This window comes from Haliotis rufescens, unplaced genomic scaffold (genome assembly GCF_023055435.1).
Source record: "Haliotis rufescens isolate VD_foot unplaced genomic scaffold, xgHalRufe1.0.p SCAF_54, whole genome shotgun sequence".
Classification (NCBI taxonomy): Eukaryota; Metazoa; Mollusca; class Gastropoda; order Lepetellida; family Haliotidae; genus Haliotis; species Haliotis rufescens.
Genome location: NW_025964268.1, coordinates 1,987,571 through 2,008,630, shown reverse-complemented (window position 1 = coordinate 2,008,630; position 21,060 = coordinate 1,987,571). Strand labels below are relative to the sequence as shown.

Sequence of the window (21,060 nt, the reverse complement as noted above, 5' to 3'; positions counted from 1 at the left end):
ACCAGTGTTACATTATGTGATCCTGGGTCTCGTTCCACAAAGCGACTGTAGCGCTACGACTGTCGTAAGCCTATGTTACAGTATGGGAGTTATGATCACCATAGCACTTAGATTGCTTTGTGGAATGGGACCCCTAGTTGGAAGATGGTGATATTTCTACAAGATAAACAGTGTAGTATTCAGTGTTCAAAATAATGCATCATGATTCAAAAATAATATTGCACTAGTCTTGAGACTGGTAAAATTCAGGAAAGACGAATGATATTTCCCTGTGGACTACCCAACTCTGTAGCAGATCATTTCTGCGGACTCTTGAAAGTTAAGATTAATACAAAATCCGGAGTATGAAACTCAAGGGGCCATAGTCAAAACTCTAATATTAGAAGTAAACAGTTTAGGTGTAATTAGATCCAAATACTACAGCAATCTCAAGAAACCCCCCTTTAAATAAGTTTCAAACACTGTATTCATAGTCCAATTGAAAAAAGAGGACGCCAGATTTGATCATATAAAAATATATTAATGTATGTATCTGTCTGTGACTTTAGCATCAGTGAGACATCAGTCTTTTGGCTGAGGCGTTTAACACAGATAACGGTTTGTGTATTATCTGTTGATGATCACGGTGTACTAGATCCATGGATATCAGGACAAAGACTTGTACCTGCTTCACAATACTGTTAAAGAGGAACTGTGCTCCACAATATAGAGATGTGTACTACAGGTCTTGTTGACTGAGACAATGTTTCTTCAGTGAAAGCTCACAGTTTACAAGATGGACATACATCACACAGTTTGAGTCATCAGACAATTATGTTGCAGTTTGAAACTTCTGAACTGCCAATTTGCCGAGAACCGAGTGTTTGAGAATGAAAATGCACTGTATATGTTCATCAGTCATCACAACTTTTGATATGATAGATCAAGTGTGGTATTTTAGTCGTCGTTAAGTATCTCCAAGGCATCAATATTTTCATACCAGTGCAGATATTTTATCTTTCAAAACTAATCATTTCACCGTAGTATTTTGAACCCTAGACTCGTCTATGAGCTGAGATAGAAATGCAAAATTATGCCCACCAGGTAGATTCCACCATTGTGACGTTGTTGTTGCTTTTGTTAAGTCATATGTTATTTTATGTATAATGTCTTATATCTGTTTTGTGAGTGTATATATTAAAATTTAAATTATCTTTATATCTTAATTGCTATGCATTATGTATACATTTATTGCATTATATGTTCTGTTGGGCATGTGTTTTGTTTTAACACCTAGACAAGCGGTAACAGTTACATAGTGTGTCATCCTGATTCTCATTCTCCATGATGAAGCGTGGGCCTATCCCTGTGTGGCAGGTAGTTGAGAAGCGTGTGTCAAATGGCGGAGAAGAATATGTCCCACCCTTGTGTCAGCGTGTAGACATGTTAATGGCGGTCGACTGCATGGACTGGGTCACGTAGACTATCTGTCACTCTTGTCACAATGCTGCATTTATCTGCAGTACTAATCACAGCTTAGTTCTCCTGATGGGTTCTACCTTTGGAAACTTCAGTCTTAGATACCACTTATCATGCTTATCTTGGTAGTCTTTTTCTTGGACTTAGAAAATAGTCATTTGACAGGTTTTTTGTTGGTTGTGTTATGACGCCGTTAGCAGTAACCTAGTTATGTCATGATTGTGGACGCCATTTCGCTTGTTTCTCATCTTGCCTTTGACCGCCTACATGGTCTAGAGGTAGAACGTCTGGCCAGAGAGCGGAAGGGCGGGGGTTCAATCCTCGGGCCGCGTCATACCAAAAGACATTAAAAGATGGTACTTGTTCTTACCCTGTCTGGCGCTCGGCATTATTAAGGGACTGGTCTGCTGGGAGTCAGTATAGTGTGTCTGAGTAGGATACTCTTGTTAAACTTCGGCATGGTATCTAAGTGAGCTAGCGCTATGAAATCGACATAAGAGCATGCTCGTGCACATATGCACGCACACACATACGTATGTGTGTAATAATCTTGAATGCAACATTAAACTCCATTTCACCTCATCTTGCCTCCATTGGTAGTATCATAGCACTGGGGATGCTTAAGTGGTTGTCCCAAGTGTGTGTCATGCCAGCATGCGCCAAAGACTGTTTGATTCCTTCATAATGAATGTACAAGGTGAAAAGCTGGTGTCCCCTTCCATGATATGGCTGGAATAATGCAACAGAAAACCATACTTGCTCACTCAATGGAATTGTGAATAATTATCACAGAAACGCGAATGTTCATCTGTGATAGTGTTCAGCAGCATTTGAAATTAAGCATGAAAGTCAGTGGTCCTTGTTATAACTCTAATGGTAAAGAGTTAGAATTTTAAGAATACCTAGATTGAATTACTATAGGAGCAAACCTCAAAGATCCCAGTCCCCCCTAATTTTGAATATTGTTTCATCTTGATCAGTTAAGGGTGGACAGCACAGTTGGCCTTCTGGCTGGCTGGCATGGTTGGTTGGAGCAGTGATGGTAGAACCATGATGTACACTGTATGACATGGCTGCAGATGTTCCAACAGCTTTCCCAGGCAAGGGAGTTAACTGACTGTAAACTCATATCATATCATATTCTCATATCACTTGCATTGGCTTCAAAGAAAATGGAGTAACCCAGTCAAGACAATCTGATTAATAATAAATTTCTATATTGTAAAAAGAAACCGGGTCTTATTTCGAAATATCAAATCATGTGAGCACCTTCATTGAAAATCTGAAAATATTTGGAAAATATCTGTTGACGCTGAGTTGTCAATACACATGCTTTACAAATACTGCAATCAACTGAAAGGTGCACAGCAGATGAACTAGATGGCGATTATGTTAAGCGATTTTGATTGGACTATGCACGGACTCGGTAGTCCAGCCAAAATATTACTCCATACTTCCAGCCTAGTTCGGCAAGGGTGGAAACTGTACTTTTACAGTCTATTAACTCCCTTGCCTGGAGAAAATGATGTTTCAGTGCAACCTTTCAGTGCAACCTGCATTGGTTGATGATCAGCACAACTACGCTTGTCAAGTCAGGTGCTGGGTAATCTGCATATTCAATAAAACACATGTTGCCAAATTGAATTCATCAGCACATTCATTGGGCTGGAACCCTACTGACTCTTCAGCTTTGAATGGCTACACAGATTGTGCATACTGTTATTGTGTAGAACATATTAACATTAGCATATTGATATCATATCTGTGACAAAGTGAAAATCGTGTACTAGCCTAACATGAGGATTCTAGCATAGAATAAGTCCCCAGTACCGTACTTGGAAGAGCTGAATCTTGAACATATTCAGTCTTGACAATGTGTGTCCTGCAGGAGTTTTCTGTGCCCTAGTAGCCTGGTTCGTAGCTCATACTGGTGCCAACTGGTCTGACCAGACTTTATTAATTACAGGTAGACATAATATTGCTTGAAATGTGTTAATTGTACCACAATACACCATTCACTTAATAAAGTTAGACTGATATGCTGTCCTACAACTGAAGTACAATTTTGGGGAGTTAAACCCACCCCCCTCACTCACTCTTGATCTATGCAGTGAGTAGACAGGAAGCAGTCCATTTTTTAAACATAACTTTTGAGAATAATATAATTCTGAGGTATGCTTTTTCCTTCTCACTGGTATGTTTCAAATGCACGAGAAACCCCTGGAAACATGACTTATTACTTTTTATGTTTCCTTGTTGTATTGGTCATTTGTTTGATTGTTTAAGCTTATGTTGGACATTATTTGCATTTTATCATAATAAACTGGGGAACACTCCAGTTTGTGCAGGAATCTGGGAAGATGTTCAACAAGTTCCTTCTGTTTTCAGGCTTCCATTTTATTACGAGGTGAAGATTGTGTTTGTGCTATGGATGCTTTCGCCAATGACAAAGGGATCCAGCTTCCTTTTCAAGAAATTTGTTCATCCACAGCTGGCAAAACGGGAAAAGGTAAACTGGTGATATAGGATCAAAAAATAAATCAGTTTTCATCTGGATGCATTTCTTAATGACATATTTTGCTTATGACCAGAACATTGTCCAGATCAATGTATGCCTGACCTTTCAAAAATGTTATACCTTTGAATTAATATCAAGCAAGGTTTCATACAGGTAATCATCAGGTTTTTGTTATGTGGGATGAGTGTAATAAATGGAGATGCTCATTTGTGCTTTATGATGGAACACACACACCCAGCCACCAACAAGAGTCATGTAGAAAACTAAAGTTATTTAAAGTAATAATTACACATGCATACAAACAGTTAGTCAGTTTGTTGTGGTCTAAGAATTGTATACATTAACTGCCATCTTGAGACCATGAGGGTTGTTGATCAGGACTGTGAACATTTCACATGCCCCTGTAATATCACTTCCGTGCCAAACACAAACTATTCACATGAGTGGTAAACTTTCAAACTGTTTGGTTTCACATAGAAAGCAAACACAAATAGTTTACCCTGAGTGTTATTATCAATGTAGATATTCTGAAGTATGAAATGTGAAATGAATATTTCTTTTTCAAATCAACAAACAAGTGCATGTACTTTTTCTGATTATCCCCCGCCGCGCGAAAGCGCGAAGCGGGGGATATAGTATTCACGACCGTCCGTACGTCCGTCCGTACGTCCCACCTGTTTGTTGCCGCGATATCTCAAGAACTAAACACTGGATTGTCTTCATATTTGGAACTATGGTGTATATACAGACTCCGCAGACACCAGTCGGTTTTGGTGACCTTGACCCCATTTTCAAGGTCACAGCAGGCATATCTGCTTTTGGAGTTGGAAAACGGTGTTGCCGAGATATCTCAAGAACTAAACACTGGATTGTCTTCATATTTGGAACTATGGTGTATATAAAGACTCCGCAGACACCAGTCGGTTTTGGTGACCTTGATCCCATTTTAAAGGTCACAGCAGACAAATCTGCTTTTAGAGTTGGAAAACGGTGTTGCCGCGATATCTCAAGAACTAAACACTGGATTGTCTTCATATTTGTAACTATGGTGTATATACAGACTCCGCAGACACCAGTCGGTTTTGGTGACCTTGATCCCATTTTAAAGGTCACAGCAGACAAATCTGCTTTTAGAGTTGGAAAACGGTGTTGCCGCGATATCTCAAGAACTAAACACTGGATTGTCTTCATATTTGGAACTATGGTGTATATACAGACACCGCAGACACCAGTCGGTTTTGGTGACCTTGACCCCATTGTCAAGGTCACAGCAGGCAAATCTGCTTTTGGAGTTAGAAAACGGTGTTGCCGCGATATCTCAAGAACTAAACACTGGATTGTCTTCATATTTGGAACTATGGTGTATATACAGACACTGCATACACCTGTCAGATTTGGTGACCTTGACCCCATTTTCAAGGTCACAGCAGGCAAATCTGTTTTTGGAGTTGGAAAACGGTGTTGCCACAATATCTCAAGAACTAATCGCTGGATTGTCTTCATATTTGGTAGTATGGTGTACAGGCGGGGGATATTTCGTCACTCTGTGACAAATACTTGTTTTTTTTTATTGCTTTGCTAAATGCGATATGGCAAAATGCTTTCAAAGATACGTTCACTCAAATGGACACTTCAAATAGTTCACATTGTCGTCATATTTTTGTTGCTGTTTAATGCCACACTCAACATTATTCCAGCTGTATGGCAGCGGTCTGTAAAAAATCAAGTCTGGACCAGACAATCCAGTGATTGACATCATGAGCATTGATCTATGTAATTGGAATATGATCACATGCGAGCAACTTAATACCACCTTCTTATCTATTGCAGGCACACACCCACACACACACGCACACACACACATTTAAAATAATAATATAATAATAATGAAAGACAGTTCCCCCATCAGTACAATTGATTTACAAAATGTCAGACACTATAGAAGAAAAAACTCTCATTCACAGTACATTTAGACGTTGAACTGTTTCCACTCCAAATACCCCTAAACTAATTGAAAACAGTGATCATGCCCCCTGCTGATATGATTAGTCCTTCTTTTATCAGCTGGCTTTGAAAGCCAGACACTACATCTTCAGAAGCTTGGTGAAGGGTGCAGATAAACTTTGAAGTGTTGTTTCGGAATTAGATTACCGCATGTCTGCATCATGTGCCAAGACCCGGAGTGATTCTGTCTGACTGATTTCTGAACTGACTGACTCCAAACAGCTGGTGTCGTTTTGACCACTGTGCCGAAAGCTTCATGCAGACTCTTTCTAAACATTTACTTCTTTGATAAATAAACCTCGTATTCCAGACAGAATATGACGAGATGATTGATGTTGTCTGTTACAGGACATCGACGAGTTGATTGTCCAAGCCAGCAAGCAGGGGTATTCTACTCTACTCACCCTGGGAACAAGAGGGTTGCAATTTGCTTCCAAAACCATCATGCAAGCAACACTCAGAGTAAGAGCCACTGGCCTAAGGGAGATAACGCTTGGGTTTTGTGTTGTTGGGTGAATGGTCAAAGGGAGATAAATCTGTATGAGGGGTCAAAAAGTTAAAATCCAATGCATTTGCAATGTATTAGTTATTAATAGTATTAAAAATATATATATACTTTTTATTTTAGATTTTAGGTTGTTTTTCCAAGCTTACAATAGTGAGCTACAGTAATTGATGACTGTAAGCTTAAATAGTAACATAAGTCTAAAACAAGTAAAATTCTGGAATAACTGATGATATTTCATTGCGGCCTACAAGTTTTACAATAAGGCAGATGGAAACACTGTAGCAGGTCATTTTTGCAGACTATTGAAAATAACAGATAATTTCTGCCCCTGTTAGCAGTGTTCATTCACTGACTTAAGATGGCATCTAACTGTTTCAGGGTCACGGAAAGCTGGTTGACCACATACGACGGAGCTACAGCACCAGTGACCTTACTGATGATGGTCACTCGCTGGCTCAGAGACACGTGTTTGAGGAAGATGATGATGATGATGAGTTAGGTAAGAGCAGTGCTTGTTACAGTGGTGCCACTTCAGTTCTTGGCCGGGAACGCCACCTTTGAATAGCAGATAGTCAAAGGAAATCTGAACACATAATTTGGGACTTCTGCTGATGGTACCACTTGCTCCACATCGATGGATTAGCAGTGAATGAGTAGAGTTTTATTATATACTTCGGACAAAAGAAACATGAATATCATACATGTTGGTTAATATATTAAGAATTACCGTACTCATATTCAAGAGATAGTAGATTGGTTCAATGCACAAACAAACATACTGGTATGTTGTGTGAACTGATGCTCATTCGTGCATCACGTGACGTCATAGATCCATGCTTGAGATGCACCATTTGTTTCCTGCAGGATTAGCATGTCAAGTTTGGAAATCATGTGCAGCATGTCATGATAAGAATAAAGTCACTCTGTGGTAGCACTTGACTGATTGTTAATTTTGTCACTAAGTGGTACATCATTTCTTAAGGTACATACTTCTCTATATGTTTCTATGGTTCACGTTTCTGTTCTGTCAGTATATTAACATACAGAAATACAAAAATGTTTTATTATATTGACATGTTGATAACTTGAATATTGCAACTGGACTAGTTAAATTTTTTTAGTGGACAAGTTGAATATTTCAACTGGACTAGTTAAAGCTCATGGTGTTGTATTTTGTATGTGCACCAATCACCATTGGAAGTAAAAGCAGATCTTGCTTGCAGATTCACAAAATTAACATTTTATTTAAGACCACCTAACCATCAGCTTCACTATTTGTTTGTAGATAACAGGTTACGAGAAGATCAGCAGGAACTGGAGACGCAAGGGCGTCTAACTCGCAGCAAGGACTCTATCGATATATCCAACAAACATTCGCGGCTCAAGAAAAGTCAGAGCGCTGCTGCTGGTAATGGTCCATAGTGTCATCAATCACACCTGCCTGGCTATACACTGCCTGGCTATGCACTGCCTGGCTATACACCGGCTATACACTGCCTGGCTATACACTGCCTGGCTATACACTGCCTGGCTATACACTGCCCGACTATACACTGCCTGGCTATACACTGCCTGGCTATACACTGCCTGGCTATACACTGCCCGACTATACACTGCCTGGCTATACACTGCCTGGCTATACACTGCCTGGCTATACACTGCCTGGCTATGCACTGCCTGGCTATGCACTGCCCGGCTATACACTGCCTGGCTATATACCGGCTATACACTGCCTGGCTATACACTGCCTGGCTATACACTGCCTGACTATACACTGCCTGGCTATACACTGCCTGGCTATACACTGCCCGGCTATACACTGCCTGGCTATACACTGCCCGGCTATACACTGCCCGGCTATACACTGCCCGGCTATACACTGCCTGGCTATACACTGCCCGGCTTTACACTGCCTGGCTATACACTGCCTGGCTATACACTGCCCGGCTATACACTGCCCGGCTATACACTGCCTGGCTATACACTGCCCGGCTATACACTGCCCGGCAATACACTGCCTGGCTATACACTGCCTGGCTATACACTGCCCGGCTATACACTGCCCGGCTATACACTGCCTGGCTATACACTGCCCGGCTATACACTGCCCGGCTATACACTGCCTGGCTATACACTGCCTGGCTATACACCGGCTAAACACTGCCTGGCTATACACTGCCTGGCTATACACTGCCTGGCTAAACACTGCCCGGTTATACACTGCCTGGCTATACACTGCCCGGTTATACACTGCCTGGCTATACACTGCCCGGTTATACACTGCCTGGCTATACACTGCCTGGCTATACACTGCCCAGCTTTACACTGCCTGGCTATACACTGCCCGGCTATACACTGCCCGGCTATACACTGCCCGGCTATACACTGCCCGGCTATACACTGCCTGGCTATACACTGCCTGGCTATACACCGGCTAAACACTGCCTGGCTATACACTGCCTGGCTATACACTGCCTGGCTAAACACTGCCCGGTTATACACTGCCTGGCTATACACTGCCCGGTTATACACTGCCTGGCTATACACTGCCCGGTTATACACTGCCTGGCTATACACTGCCTGGCTATACACTGCCTGGCTATACACTGCCCGGTTATACACTGCCTGGCTATACACTGCCTGGCTATACACTGCCCAGCTTTACACTGCCTGGCTATACACTGCCCGGCTATACACTGCCCGGCTATACACTGCCTGGCTATACACTGCCCGGCTATACACTGCCTGGCTATACACTGCCCAGCTTTACACTGCCTGGCTATACACTGCCTGGCTATACACTGCCCGGCTAAACACTGCCCGGTTATACACTGCCTGGCTATACACTGCCCGGTTATACACTGCCTGGCTATACACTGCCTGGCTATACACTGCTCGGTTATACACTGCCTGGCTATACACTGCCCGGCTTTACACTGCCTGGCTATACACTGCCTGGCTATACACTGCCTGGCTATACACTGCCTGGCTATACACTGCCCGGCTATACACTGCCTGGCTATACACTGCCCGGCTATACACTGCCTGGCTATACACTGCCCGGCTATACACTGCCTGGCTATACACTGCCTGGCTATACACTGCCCAGCTTTACACTGCCTGGCTATACACTGCCCAGCTTTACACTGCCTGGCTGGCTATACACTGCCTGGCTATACACTGCCTGGCTGGCTATACACTGCCCGGTTATACACTGCCTGGCTATACACCGGCTATACACTGCCCGGCTATACACTGCCCGGTTATACACTGCCTGGCTATACACTGCCTGGCTAAACACTGCCTGGCTATACACTGCCTGGCTATACACTGCCCGGCTATGCACTGCCAGGCCAACACTGCCAGGCCAACACTGCCTGGCTATACACTGCCTGGCTATACACTGCCCGGTTATACACTGCCTGGCTATACACTGCCTGGCTATACACCGGCTAAACACTGCTTGGCTATACACTGCCTGGCTATACACTGCCCGGTTATACACTGCCCGGCTATACACTGCCTGGCTATACACTGCCCGGTTATACACTGCCTGGCTATACACTGGCTATACACTGCCTGGCTATACACTGCCCAGCTTTACACTGCCTGGCTGGCTATACACTGCCTGGCTATACACTGCCTGGCTGGCTATACACTGCCCGGTTATACACTGCCTGGCTATACACCGGCTATACACTGCCCGGTTATACACTGCCTGGCTATACACTGCCTGGCTAAACACTGCCTGGCTATACACTGCCTGGCTATACACTGCCCGGCTATGCACTGCCAGGCCAACACTGCCAGGCCAACACTGCCTGGCTATACACTGCCTGGCTATACACTGCCCGGTTATACACTGCCTGGCTATACACTGCCTGGCTATACACCGGCTAAACACTGCTTGGCTATACACTGCCTGGCTATACACTGCCCGGTTATACACTGCCCGGCTATACACTGCCTGGCTATACACTGGCTATACACTGCCTGGCTATACACTGCCCGGTTATACACTGCCTGGCTATACACTGGCTATACACTGCCTGGCTATACACTGCCCGGTTATACACTGCCTGGCTATACACTGCCCGGCTATGCACTGCCAGGCCAACACTGCCTGGCTATACACTGCCTGGCTATACACTGCCTGGCTATACACTGCCTGGCTATACACTGCCCGGCTATACACTGCCTGGCTATACACTGCCCGGCTATACACTGCCCGGCTATACACTGCCTGGCTATACACTGCCTGGCTATACACTGCCCAGCTTTACACTGCCTGGCTATACACTGCCCAGCTTTACACTGCCTGGCTGGCTATACACTGCCTGGCTATACACTGCCTGGCTGGCTATACACTGCCCGGTTATACACTGCCTGGCTATACACCGGCTATACACTGCCCGGTTATACACTGCCTGGCTATACACTGCCTGGCTAAACACTGCCTGGCTATACACTGCCTGGCTATACACTGCCCGGCTATGCACTGCCAGGCCAACACTGCCAGGCCAACACTGCCTGGCTATACACTGCCTGGCTATACACTGCCCGGTTATACACTGCCTGGCTATACACTGCCTGGCTATACACCGGCTAAACACTGCTTGGCTATACACTGCCTGGCTATACACTGCCCGGTTATACACTGCCCGGCTATACACTGCCTGGCTATACACTGCCCGGTTATACACTGCCTGGCTATACACTGGCTATACACTGCCTGGCTATACACTGCCCAGCTTTACACTGCCTGGCTGGCTATACACTGCCTGGCTATACACTGCCTGGCTGGCTATACACTGCCCGGTTATACACTGCCTGGCTATACACCGGCTATACACTGCCCGGCTATACACTGCCCGGTTATACACTGCCTGGCTATACACTGCCTGGCTAAACACTGCCTGGCTATACACTGCCTGGCTATACACTGCCCGGCTATGCACTGCCAGGCCAACACTGCCAGGCCAACACTGCCTGGCTATACACTGCCTGGCTATACACTGCCCGGTTATACACTGCCTGGCTATACACTGCCTGGCTATACACCGGCTAAACACTGCTTGGCTATACACTGCCTGGCTATACACTGCCCGGTTATACACTGCCCGGCTATACACTGCCTGGCTATACACTGGCTATACACTGCCTGGCTATACACTGCCCGGTTATACACTGCCTGGCTATACACTGGCTATACACTGCCTGGCTATACACTGCCCGGTTATACACTGCCTGGCTATACACTGCCCGGCTATGCACTGCCAGGCCAACACTGCCTGGCTATACACTGCCCGGCTATACACTGCCCGGCTATGCACTGCCAGGCCAACACTGCCTGTATCACATGTCCCCATACTTTACAACGCTGAATGAAACTAATAATCTGTTTGTCGAGAGGAATCATTCTGAAAGTAACCACAGTTTAAGGTATATTTTCATTCACTAGAGTAACTTTACAAATTATGTTTTATATAGTTCCAAATCATTTGCAGCCTTATTGAGTAGGATGGGGGTGTTCAGATGTCCCTGCTGTCTAAGGCACTGCAATTCGTTCTAAAGCATGCCAGAAATCTCTGATCATGGGTACAAATCCCAAATTTTCCCAGTTCTTGTTTCCAGATTTGTCAGCACCATATCTTTGTTTATTTGTATGTTTGTTTTACAATAGTGGTAAAGATCTAGGCCTGCGTCACTTTGGGCTTTCCTTCCACAATAAGTTGACATGACGTGAGATCAAGAAAACTCACTAGCTGACCGATAAAGAGATTGATGTTTGTGTTTCAGCTCTGTCGAGTGTGAAGGAGGTGGAGGAGGAGGAAGAGGAAGAAGTGACAGTGACAGAGGAGATAATGCTGTATCCAAACACACGCAAGCAGTACACAGCTAAAGAGGTAGGTTTCAGGGGGAGGCAGTGTGCTTCTACTCCCACTTTTGCAGATAACACTGCATGGGGGCACACCTTACTGATATTTTTATTCATTTAATATTTTGTATCTGCTTACCAATATTATTATTTGCTCAAATTAATAAAGACTGTTCCTTATATTCATACAGCTTGGACCTAGTAGCATTAGCGAGTATATATAACAGCTTTATGATGAATAAAAAAAAACTCTGAGGTTAAGCCATATTTATCTTCAAGTATTCAATATGAAGTAGTGACGTATATATGGAATTAGGATAATATTATTTCAAGATAACATGAAAATGATAATAGTCCTTGTTACTTGTTGGTTTGTATCTGGGTCTTCTGTTGTGTTTCTTGGGGTGTGTCCAGCTTCTCTACCCTGATGTAATGTGTTGACAGTCAACTCCATGTGTCACTTTGTACACACATGCTTCTGGTGTATCTCTGTGTCTGTAATTAGTGGAGCACAAGGGGCCTCGTCACCTGAAGTGCTGACATTCACTGTGCAGAGTTGCGTCCCTTAGGTGTGTCAGGAACCTTTGATCAGGGGTTTGAATCCCAGTTTTGTCCTGGTAATGGTTTTGGTATTGTCAGCACCATACCCAGGCTGTTGGATTTTCACCAACACATTGTAAACGTTTAAGACCTGCATCACTTAGGGCTTACCTCCACAACGAAGTAACACGCCATGATATAACTGAATACTGTTCTAAGTAGCGTTAAACATGCACTATGTCTGTAGCATTTATCTGTAGACGTTATTCAGAGGATTTCTTCAAAATGTTACGAACAGGATTGTCCAAGTATTGACAATCATTTATTAAGATTACCATGTTTGTGTAAGTTAACAGAATGATCACTGGATGCCAAAGGTTAAAGCTCTTATATATTGCAGTCATATTGAATGCAATTTGTTTTTGAATTGACATCTCTTTTATCATACCATTTCAAAATGTGTACATTAGACGGCATGTTCTTACAATCTTTTCCATTCTTTTACAATATTCTAACACATTAGCATGTTTTCATGTCTTACAATGGTCATGCTCAATTAGCTAATCATCTAATCATTAACCACCAATGACCAATAATCACTGAGCATGTCACACTCTATCTCCAGGCTTCTTATAGCTTTGAGATGTAATCACTTGCAGAAAACATCCCAAAACAGTCATAGCACTCTCGTGGTAAGTTCTGGTCTAAGTCTACCATTTACCTATAACAGGACTCTAACTTTGGAAGCAGCATGGTCAGCTCTGGTAGTCGCTATAGCAACTATAGCTACAGCAGCGGTGGCAGCGGTTATGGAAGTAACTCTAGCTTACCTGACAAACTCACATCCAGCTACGGCATCTCGGCTAACCTGTATGACAAGAATTCACCAAGTTATGGCAGCACCTCGAGTCTTCCGGAGAGGAATCCTTATGATTCCTTCCTCTATGATAACCCTTCCAACATGTACCGGTCGACCTCTAGTCTGTACGAGCGGACTCGGAGCTATGGTGGTAGTGCTGGGTTGTATGATAAGAAGGATAGACAATACGGAAGTGGGACTGCGTTGTATGATCGGAACAAGGGGACCACTGGAACCATTCCTCGGTATCGAGCTCGGTCCAATTCTTGGACTCCAAGTGTGGGATACCCAAATTATTCCTGGAAATGCTGATTGCATTTTCTGATCCATCGTGTTGTGGAGACAGAAAGGAGAGGTCAATATAATTCGCATTGAGGAAGGACTTGTCGAAAATGCTTTGAAGCTTGTCAGCTAGGATCAATATTTTCAAGGTTTTCTGTTGTAACACAGAGACAAATTAAATTTCAATGAACCTTTGGAGGGTCCAGTGTTATCGTGTTGAATTTCAGACACACTCATAATCAGTTAAAACTTCCCTACATCAGAATATTTTTTCTGTTTTTTTAGACACAGTACATTTGCAAAAAGGCCCCCTCAAATTTTCATCTGAAAACTGCTTGTTACATTCTTTAATCTTACAAAACGTGCATTCAGATTAATATTAGACAAGCCTTGCATTAATAAGACTTGTTTGTTCATGGATCTGAGTGTCATATGCTTCTCACTAACTAAGTAATTTTGCTCCCAAGCATTTTCTGTAAGTCTTTCCATTGTTTTGGCTGTTGTGGAGCTCTGTGCCTACTATCGCCCTGGTCTTGTAGCCTGTCCGTCCATGCTGCGTGTCCGTCGTCCATGTGCATGTTGAGTGAGATGACAGGCAGTGGTGCATCACGACTTTCAGTTTCATCCCACACTGTAGACGTTACCTCCGACTGTTTTACTAATGTTGTAGTTACTAGTCTCTGTGCTAACCAGTGATGGCAAACAGGACACTGGAAACATGTTCTTGAACAAGGGTTCTGTATTGTGCCTGCTACCTTTATATGCTGTTGATAAGTTTGCAACAAGGACAGGATACAGTGATAGAAACTATCTGTTTTACTCTACTAGACCTTATGATGATAAACCCTTAAAAATGGCAAATTTCTACTGGTCCTTATGATACCTTAACTATTGGGCAGTTTGGCAGGGACTATAGCACAAGTGCCAATTTCTAACGCTGGTATACAAATTAATGATAGATGCTTTGAGAGGAAAATATCAAAATACTTCCTCATCGGCTGCTTTGTAAGAGAGTTTTGGAAAACTCTTTCAAACAATAAAAGAAATAATTGCTCCAAGCCATATTTCTTTTTCACAATTGTCTCACATTGAAATCCTTTACCATTGGGTATATTTTTTGTTGGATTGGTGGGCGGTGAACCATAAAAAATATATTTCTGCTGTTTTGGGGAGTTTTGTCATCTCTGATTTGTGTTTCACTTTTAATAATATTAATATGCCTTGAAGAAAACACCCATAGACTAGTCCCTTTGTGTATAGGTAGCTGTGTATTCAGTTACAATTAGTTACTGAAGCTAGCAATTAGTAGACAGCAATGGTAGTGTGATAGTCATGTAACTCACTGAATGGCAGCCATACGTCCATGTTCATCTCATTCTGTATCACTTCCGTCTTCCTGTTTTATTTCCACTTCATTTTGGCCAAATGCTGCTCTGTGTTGTGATATCTTTTTCAAACGTTCCCTGTTTTTTTGATTTACAGAAATCATATTTTGAAAGGGTTTCAAATTCGCTCCCTTGTATTTGTTTTGGTGGTGCGCTATATGAGGGTTGGGTCATTGTATTACAAGGACATCAATAGAATGCCCGTTGATTGCAATGACGACACATACATGAAACATGTCTATCAGTACGTCTTCATATATTTACCAACATATATGGTATTCGCGTTTCTTGTGGCGGTGAGTATATAAACAAAACATCATTATATCATTTTTTGTGTGATAAGTTTCATTTATTGAATGGCTAGACCAGTGTAACATGGGATATTTTGAGGTGTGGAGACATACTCACAAAGGGTTCCGCCCCATGTAGCTGTATTGGCAGTTGTAGACGTCTGAAATTAAACGGAAAGTGACACACCAATGATACAAGTAACATCGATCACGCCATAGAAAGCTTTAATTATTGAGTAAGCCAATTTCAAATACAGTATAGTCCAAAGACTGTAATGGCAAATGACATATATTTCCTAGCTTCATTCTGACATTGTGTTTGATGGTAGTTGGTTTGACAAGCACACTGCATGTGTAGTGGAGTTGATAAGCATCTGCTTGGTAGGGTTCTCAACATTAAACATTTACTTCATAACAAACAATCACTTCTTTCGTTTCTCTTTTTTCTTTTCACTTATGTAACAGTTTATCTAATTTTTAAATTTCAAATAGCACTTTTTGTTGATATTAACAATTCATGCCTCATGAAAGTTTTCAAAACAAACTGATGTTCGTAGAATATATTTACGGTCAGTATTTTCTCATAGATTATATTTTTGTCTATTTTTATGTGTGTGTGTGTTAATTGTTTGTGTTTTATTTTCAGCAAAGTAAGATATCTGCATATGGTACTCTTCCCCGGAACCGCGGTCGTCCGAAGGGCAGCACACGGAAGAGTGTCACCCAACCAGGAATCTTCAAATAGAGCCAGGACAGTGTCCAATAATATCTCAGGAAGTTTCCACTTTCGTAACCATAGCAACGCATACCTACTGCTGAGATGGAATCCTTGTTGGAACGATGACGATATTATCGCCATTTCTGTTGTCTTTCATGTTTCTGCACAACAGCGGATGCACTGACCTTCACTTTGACCCAGGGTCAGGGTGAGGCAGTGGATGGTCCATGGACTCAAAATGATGACTCAAACTTTTGGAATACCCTTTGCTTTCATTCAAGATCTCCATTGAGAATTTACATCATCTTTTAAGGTTGTAAATATATCTTTCATCATATATGCATCAATATTGTTGTAACTTATCTCAATTTTAACATAATAGCTTGTGTAACTTACTGCCTTTGAAAGAACTACCAAAACCTTTCCTAACACTCCTACCTAGAAATATTTGTGGTGTGTCTCTGTTTACAAGACATTTTTCTTGAAGTGTGTAACGTGTGGTATTTGTCACAGAGCTCTGTGAACTGACTTTTTGACTGATAGTTGAAACCCCACCAGATGACTTTTGACGATTGTGGCATCAGCCATGATTATTTTTGTGATGTTAGCCCAATCAGATGTCTTGTTTAGCTGGTGACAGCTGTGAATTATCCCCCCACCCCCCAACACACACACACTTTCATTCACAATACAAGGGTGTGAAAATATACAAGAAATTATCCATTTGTCCTAGATTTTGTTATCTGTAAAGACATACATAAGTTGGTCATGAGTGTTCAATTGCCTTTCGTTTCACAAATTGGACCTCAAACTTATCAGATTACAAAAATTTGATACCATGGCACACAATAACTGAATTCAATGTACATTCAAAATACACCATTTCACGTGTTGTATGTTTCACACAACCCTGTGAAACTTTGAGGATTTACCGTGACCCAGAGTTGAATGTTCTAATCCTTTGAAACTTTCATTGAATGTCCTTTTGGAATTTGAAATTTAGAAGCAATGTGATAAATTTCTCGCTACACTAATTTGAGGCTGTGTTTTTATCTACATGGTTGGTAGGAAGTGTTTGTCAATAAGGATATGACAGTTTCTTTCAAAAGATCCAGATGGTAGTTTGTAAGTTGCACAAGTTCACATTGGCATTATCCCAAGGTTCTCTTGATAAAAAGACATCTGCAAGATATGGGGCTGTTTGTGTTGTACATCACATATTTTCACAGTAATGACACTTTTGACACAAACATCTAAAGTTGGTTGTAGAAAATGAGATACAAACAGCCTCACTTTTGGTGAAATATTTAATAATGTTGGAGGGAATTTGTAGATATTGACTGAGATTTTTCAGAACAGTGACTTTTCACAAATTTCACATTTTCTAGTCTCAGAGTTTGCATGGAAGAAGCAACAAAATTCCGCTTTTCATTTCCTCATCCCTGAAAACATGACCTTTATGTCACAGTGGCCTCGGCATCTGCAGGGTACCCCTTCTATACATGCACTAACAAATCTTTAGTTGCATCTCAGTATGTATAACCAGGTTGATCGGGTGAAGGGTACGCTTTTAACTCGTCTCACATCGCTGGGCACTAGTCTTGCCTCCCCTCAGAATGGAAGGATGCAAGCTGCAACACAGCACAAGGTTGAGATCGACACTTCACTGATGCAACACCAGGAATAGGGGAGACGAGCATCCTCATCAGTCCTCATCAATACTACTTATATCATACTAACATTTTTTCGATGATCCAAATTAATAGGGACTGGATTAAGCATAATTTAAATTTCCAAAGGATTTTGGCATTAGTGTTTGTGAAGTGTTGATCAGTTGACTAACAATTCAGTCTGCACGACTTTGATAACTGAGAGGTTCTCGTATTTATTTGAAATGTGTGATGTGTGTATGTTTAGACTACCTCTGCCAGTAGATAGATTTTCTCCACTAATGGTATGGTACTGGTGTAGTGTAACAATGTAGACATGAACGAGTGAAGTTTTTGATTTTCTGTAGTGATTTCTGTAGTTATTGGAAACATGGTCCTGCAATCAAACTTATCTGATTCCTGTCATACAAAATCAATCAAATCTATCACTTGATTTGTTTATCAACCCAAACACACATCTTACTATGGTAACTGTATTTGATTTTGTACCAGCATTAATGACTCCAATGGCATGTAAATCTGTAAGTGTTGTTATTCAGTCTGTAAATCTTCAAAGTGGTGCCAATATTTTCATTTATTTATTTTCTAGGTCTCAGGCATTATCTGTATTTTGTTATCCAAACATTCCACTGAAACTTCCTTAGTTTCATTCACATGGATCCGTACACTTTATTCCGCCTGATTCTGTACATCTCAAGAAAAGTTCACATTTTTGTAATCTAAGGAAAATAATTACCTTTGGGTCCATTCAGTCAAATCATGATTTTTATAACATTTCTGTTTGTTTTGTCCCAACCACGGGGGAATTTTGGAGTTTCAATGATCCCCTTAGGTTTTTAATGACTCGCACTTTGTCTCGTTTTATGTTGTGTTTTGACAAAACTAGTACTTAAGATAGAGGTAAATTGCCAAATTCGTTCACAGGCGTTTGATTTGTCACTTTCATTCTGTAATCTTCAAATTAAATCAAACAAGTAGTAAGTAGGATGGACCTGGTTCAGGCCATGAATATAACTACTGGTACTCAACGAATGTTTTTTCTGTGAACAAATTAGATTTAGTTTGTCTTCACATTTTGCCTCTGTCCTATTTTCATTATTTACATTTTTATATAAAATTAACATTTATGAAAAGAATTTGTATCAACTGTGTCTGTGAATCTAAACTTTGTCTGAACCCTGAATATAAACAATGATCCTGATAACCAACCACACAGCTGATATATATAGAGAGAGAACAGAACATATCATAGGATTTAATCAATGCAATGGGATTTTTCAGTTTTGGTTGGGATGATTTAATCAAGAAAGTATGTATTGTTTCCTAAACTTTCGTCTTGCATAGTGTTAGATGCTCAAGCTTTGCATAATAATGTGATACTCAATCAGATCTGAATGAACTGTACTGCTGTAAACAGTATCTTACGTTTTATGGAGCAAGGAGGTTGAGGTTGTTGATAATGTTTATATTGTGTACATAGTAGATGCAGCAGGTTGTGACGAAGCAGTGTAGTGATCGCGACTACAGGTAGTGCTAGTTACTTGGGAATATATTTGATTTATGAATAATAGTATACTCAAAAAGCATTATCTTGTTTGGAGGGAGTAGTTATAAGTTTCATTAAGAATGTATGGTATATTAAAGGAAATTTTGAATTTATATTGTATTTCATAATCAGCAATATTGAACTTGAATATTTTACAGTCCCTGTGACTGCCATAATTAAAGGTGGACCATTTATAGATGTAGCATTATTATCACTTTGTTTTTTATTCATTGGAAGGAAAATCTTGATACTGGAAAATGGGTATGCATTGTTTTAAATTAAGGATGAAAGTCAAGAGGTCCATCCCATAGCCCTAATATAAAAGTGATTTAGTGTTGTTAGACTCAAACTAGGAGGAAAGAGCAAGGGTACATATGTTACAAGCTGTGACAAGAGATGAAGTGATTGTGTGAACAGAATCCAGTAAGTGTGCATGCTTATGGGAAGGGCAATAAGCCATGGTATGTCATCCTTAGTGATACATGTATGTGTAGATGAGCTATTTACATTGGTGATATAGCGCTGGTGATACAGATCTTCACAATGTTTCAATTCGCAGTGAAAGGATATGACTGTTCAAATGGTTTTACATCCATTGTCCATTTGTGAAATCTGCTTGTTATGCACTAATGAATTTGCCTGTTTTAGACTGATATACACAGGTAGATTAACACGGCACTTCTGTGGTACAGATTCAGTCCTTTAGAAAACCAAATGTTCAAACAAATGGCAACTTTGAGGACATAGTTGTGGACCAAAACAATTTACTGAATGTTCAGTCTTGAATTTTTCATAAGCACAATCCAACAATGTGTTTGAGTACCCTGCTACAGAAATATGCTGGAGTAAGATGGAGGATCTTGTCTGGAGTGCCGTGTTAACCTACGTGGTAGTTTACCGAGCCACTAAACCACGTTACGCTGAGCCCCGATGGGCCAGGTGTGTTGTTCTGACTTGTGCCTCCCTCCCCCCACTTCCAGCCCCCCGGCGGTGCTGCTGTTATACATTGGTTAGCTGTTCAGTTATCATGTGATAATGAGGGTGTTCAGGTGTACATAATGTGGTGGAGAGCTATATTTTCCCATGACCATGTTTTATAAGGTGCTTGAACAGCCAAAAGTTCAATAAAAAATATGACTTTTTATGCATATTCTTCATTATTTGGTTTGCCTGGAAAGAGACAAACAGCTGATGTGGTGTTCAATCTGCTGCTTGGATCACACTGTCGATCTTTGGCCTGACTGACCCTTGACATCAGCAGACCATATGAACATTTACAAACAGAATCACTTCAGGCTTTCCTCAAGCTGTGATATAACTGGAATACTGTTAAAAGCTGTGTTAAATCCGACTAACGCTGTCAATGTGAATATACAAAGACAAGCCCACCAGTGAACAAGATTG

At 41.5% G+C, this 21,060-nt stretch overlaps 1 protein-coding gene across 5 annotated transcripts in view; it reads left to right on the top strand.

The window, feature by feature from the left end:
- LOC124123460 (receptor expression-enhancing protein 1-like) overlaps positions 1-20,798 on the top strand; it is a 78,110-nt gene extending 57,312 nt beyond the window's left edge. For 2 of the 5 annotated variants that reach the window (XM_048385150.1, XM_046486658.2), the window contains exons 4-10: positions 3,847-3,967; positions 6,329-6,442; positions 6,867-6,987; positions 7,774-7,896; positions 12,288-12,394; positions 13,637-14,120; positions 16,369-20,798. In XM_048385150.1, the coding sequence (XP_048241107.1) occupies positions 3,847-3,967; positions 6,329-6,442; positions 6,867-6,987; positions 7,774-7,896; positions 12,288-12,394; positions 13,637-14,077 (1,027 nt within the window). In that variant the 3' untranslated portion in view covers positions 14,078-14,120; positions 16,369-20,798. Of the gene's footprint in view, positions 1-3,846; positions 3,968-6,328; positions 6,443-6,866; positions 6,988-7,773; positions 7,897-12,287; positions 12,395-13,531; positions 13,599-13,636; positions 14,121-16,368 lie in introns of all 5 variants that reach the window. The other 3 variants (XM_046486659.2, XM_046486661.2, XM_046486660.2) reach the window with 3 other exon arrangements.
- The last annotated feature ends 262 nt before the right edge of the window (positions 20,799-21,060 follow it).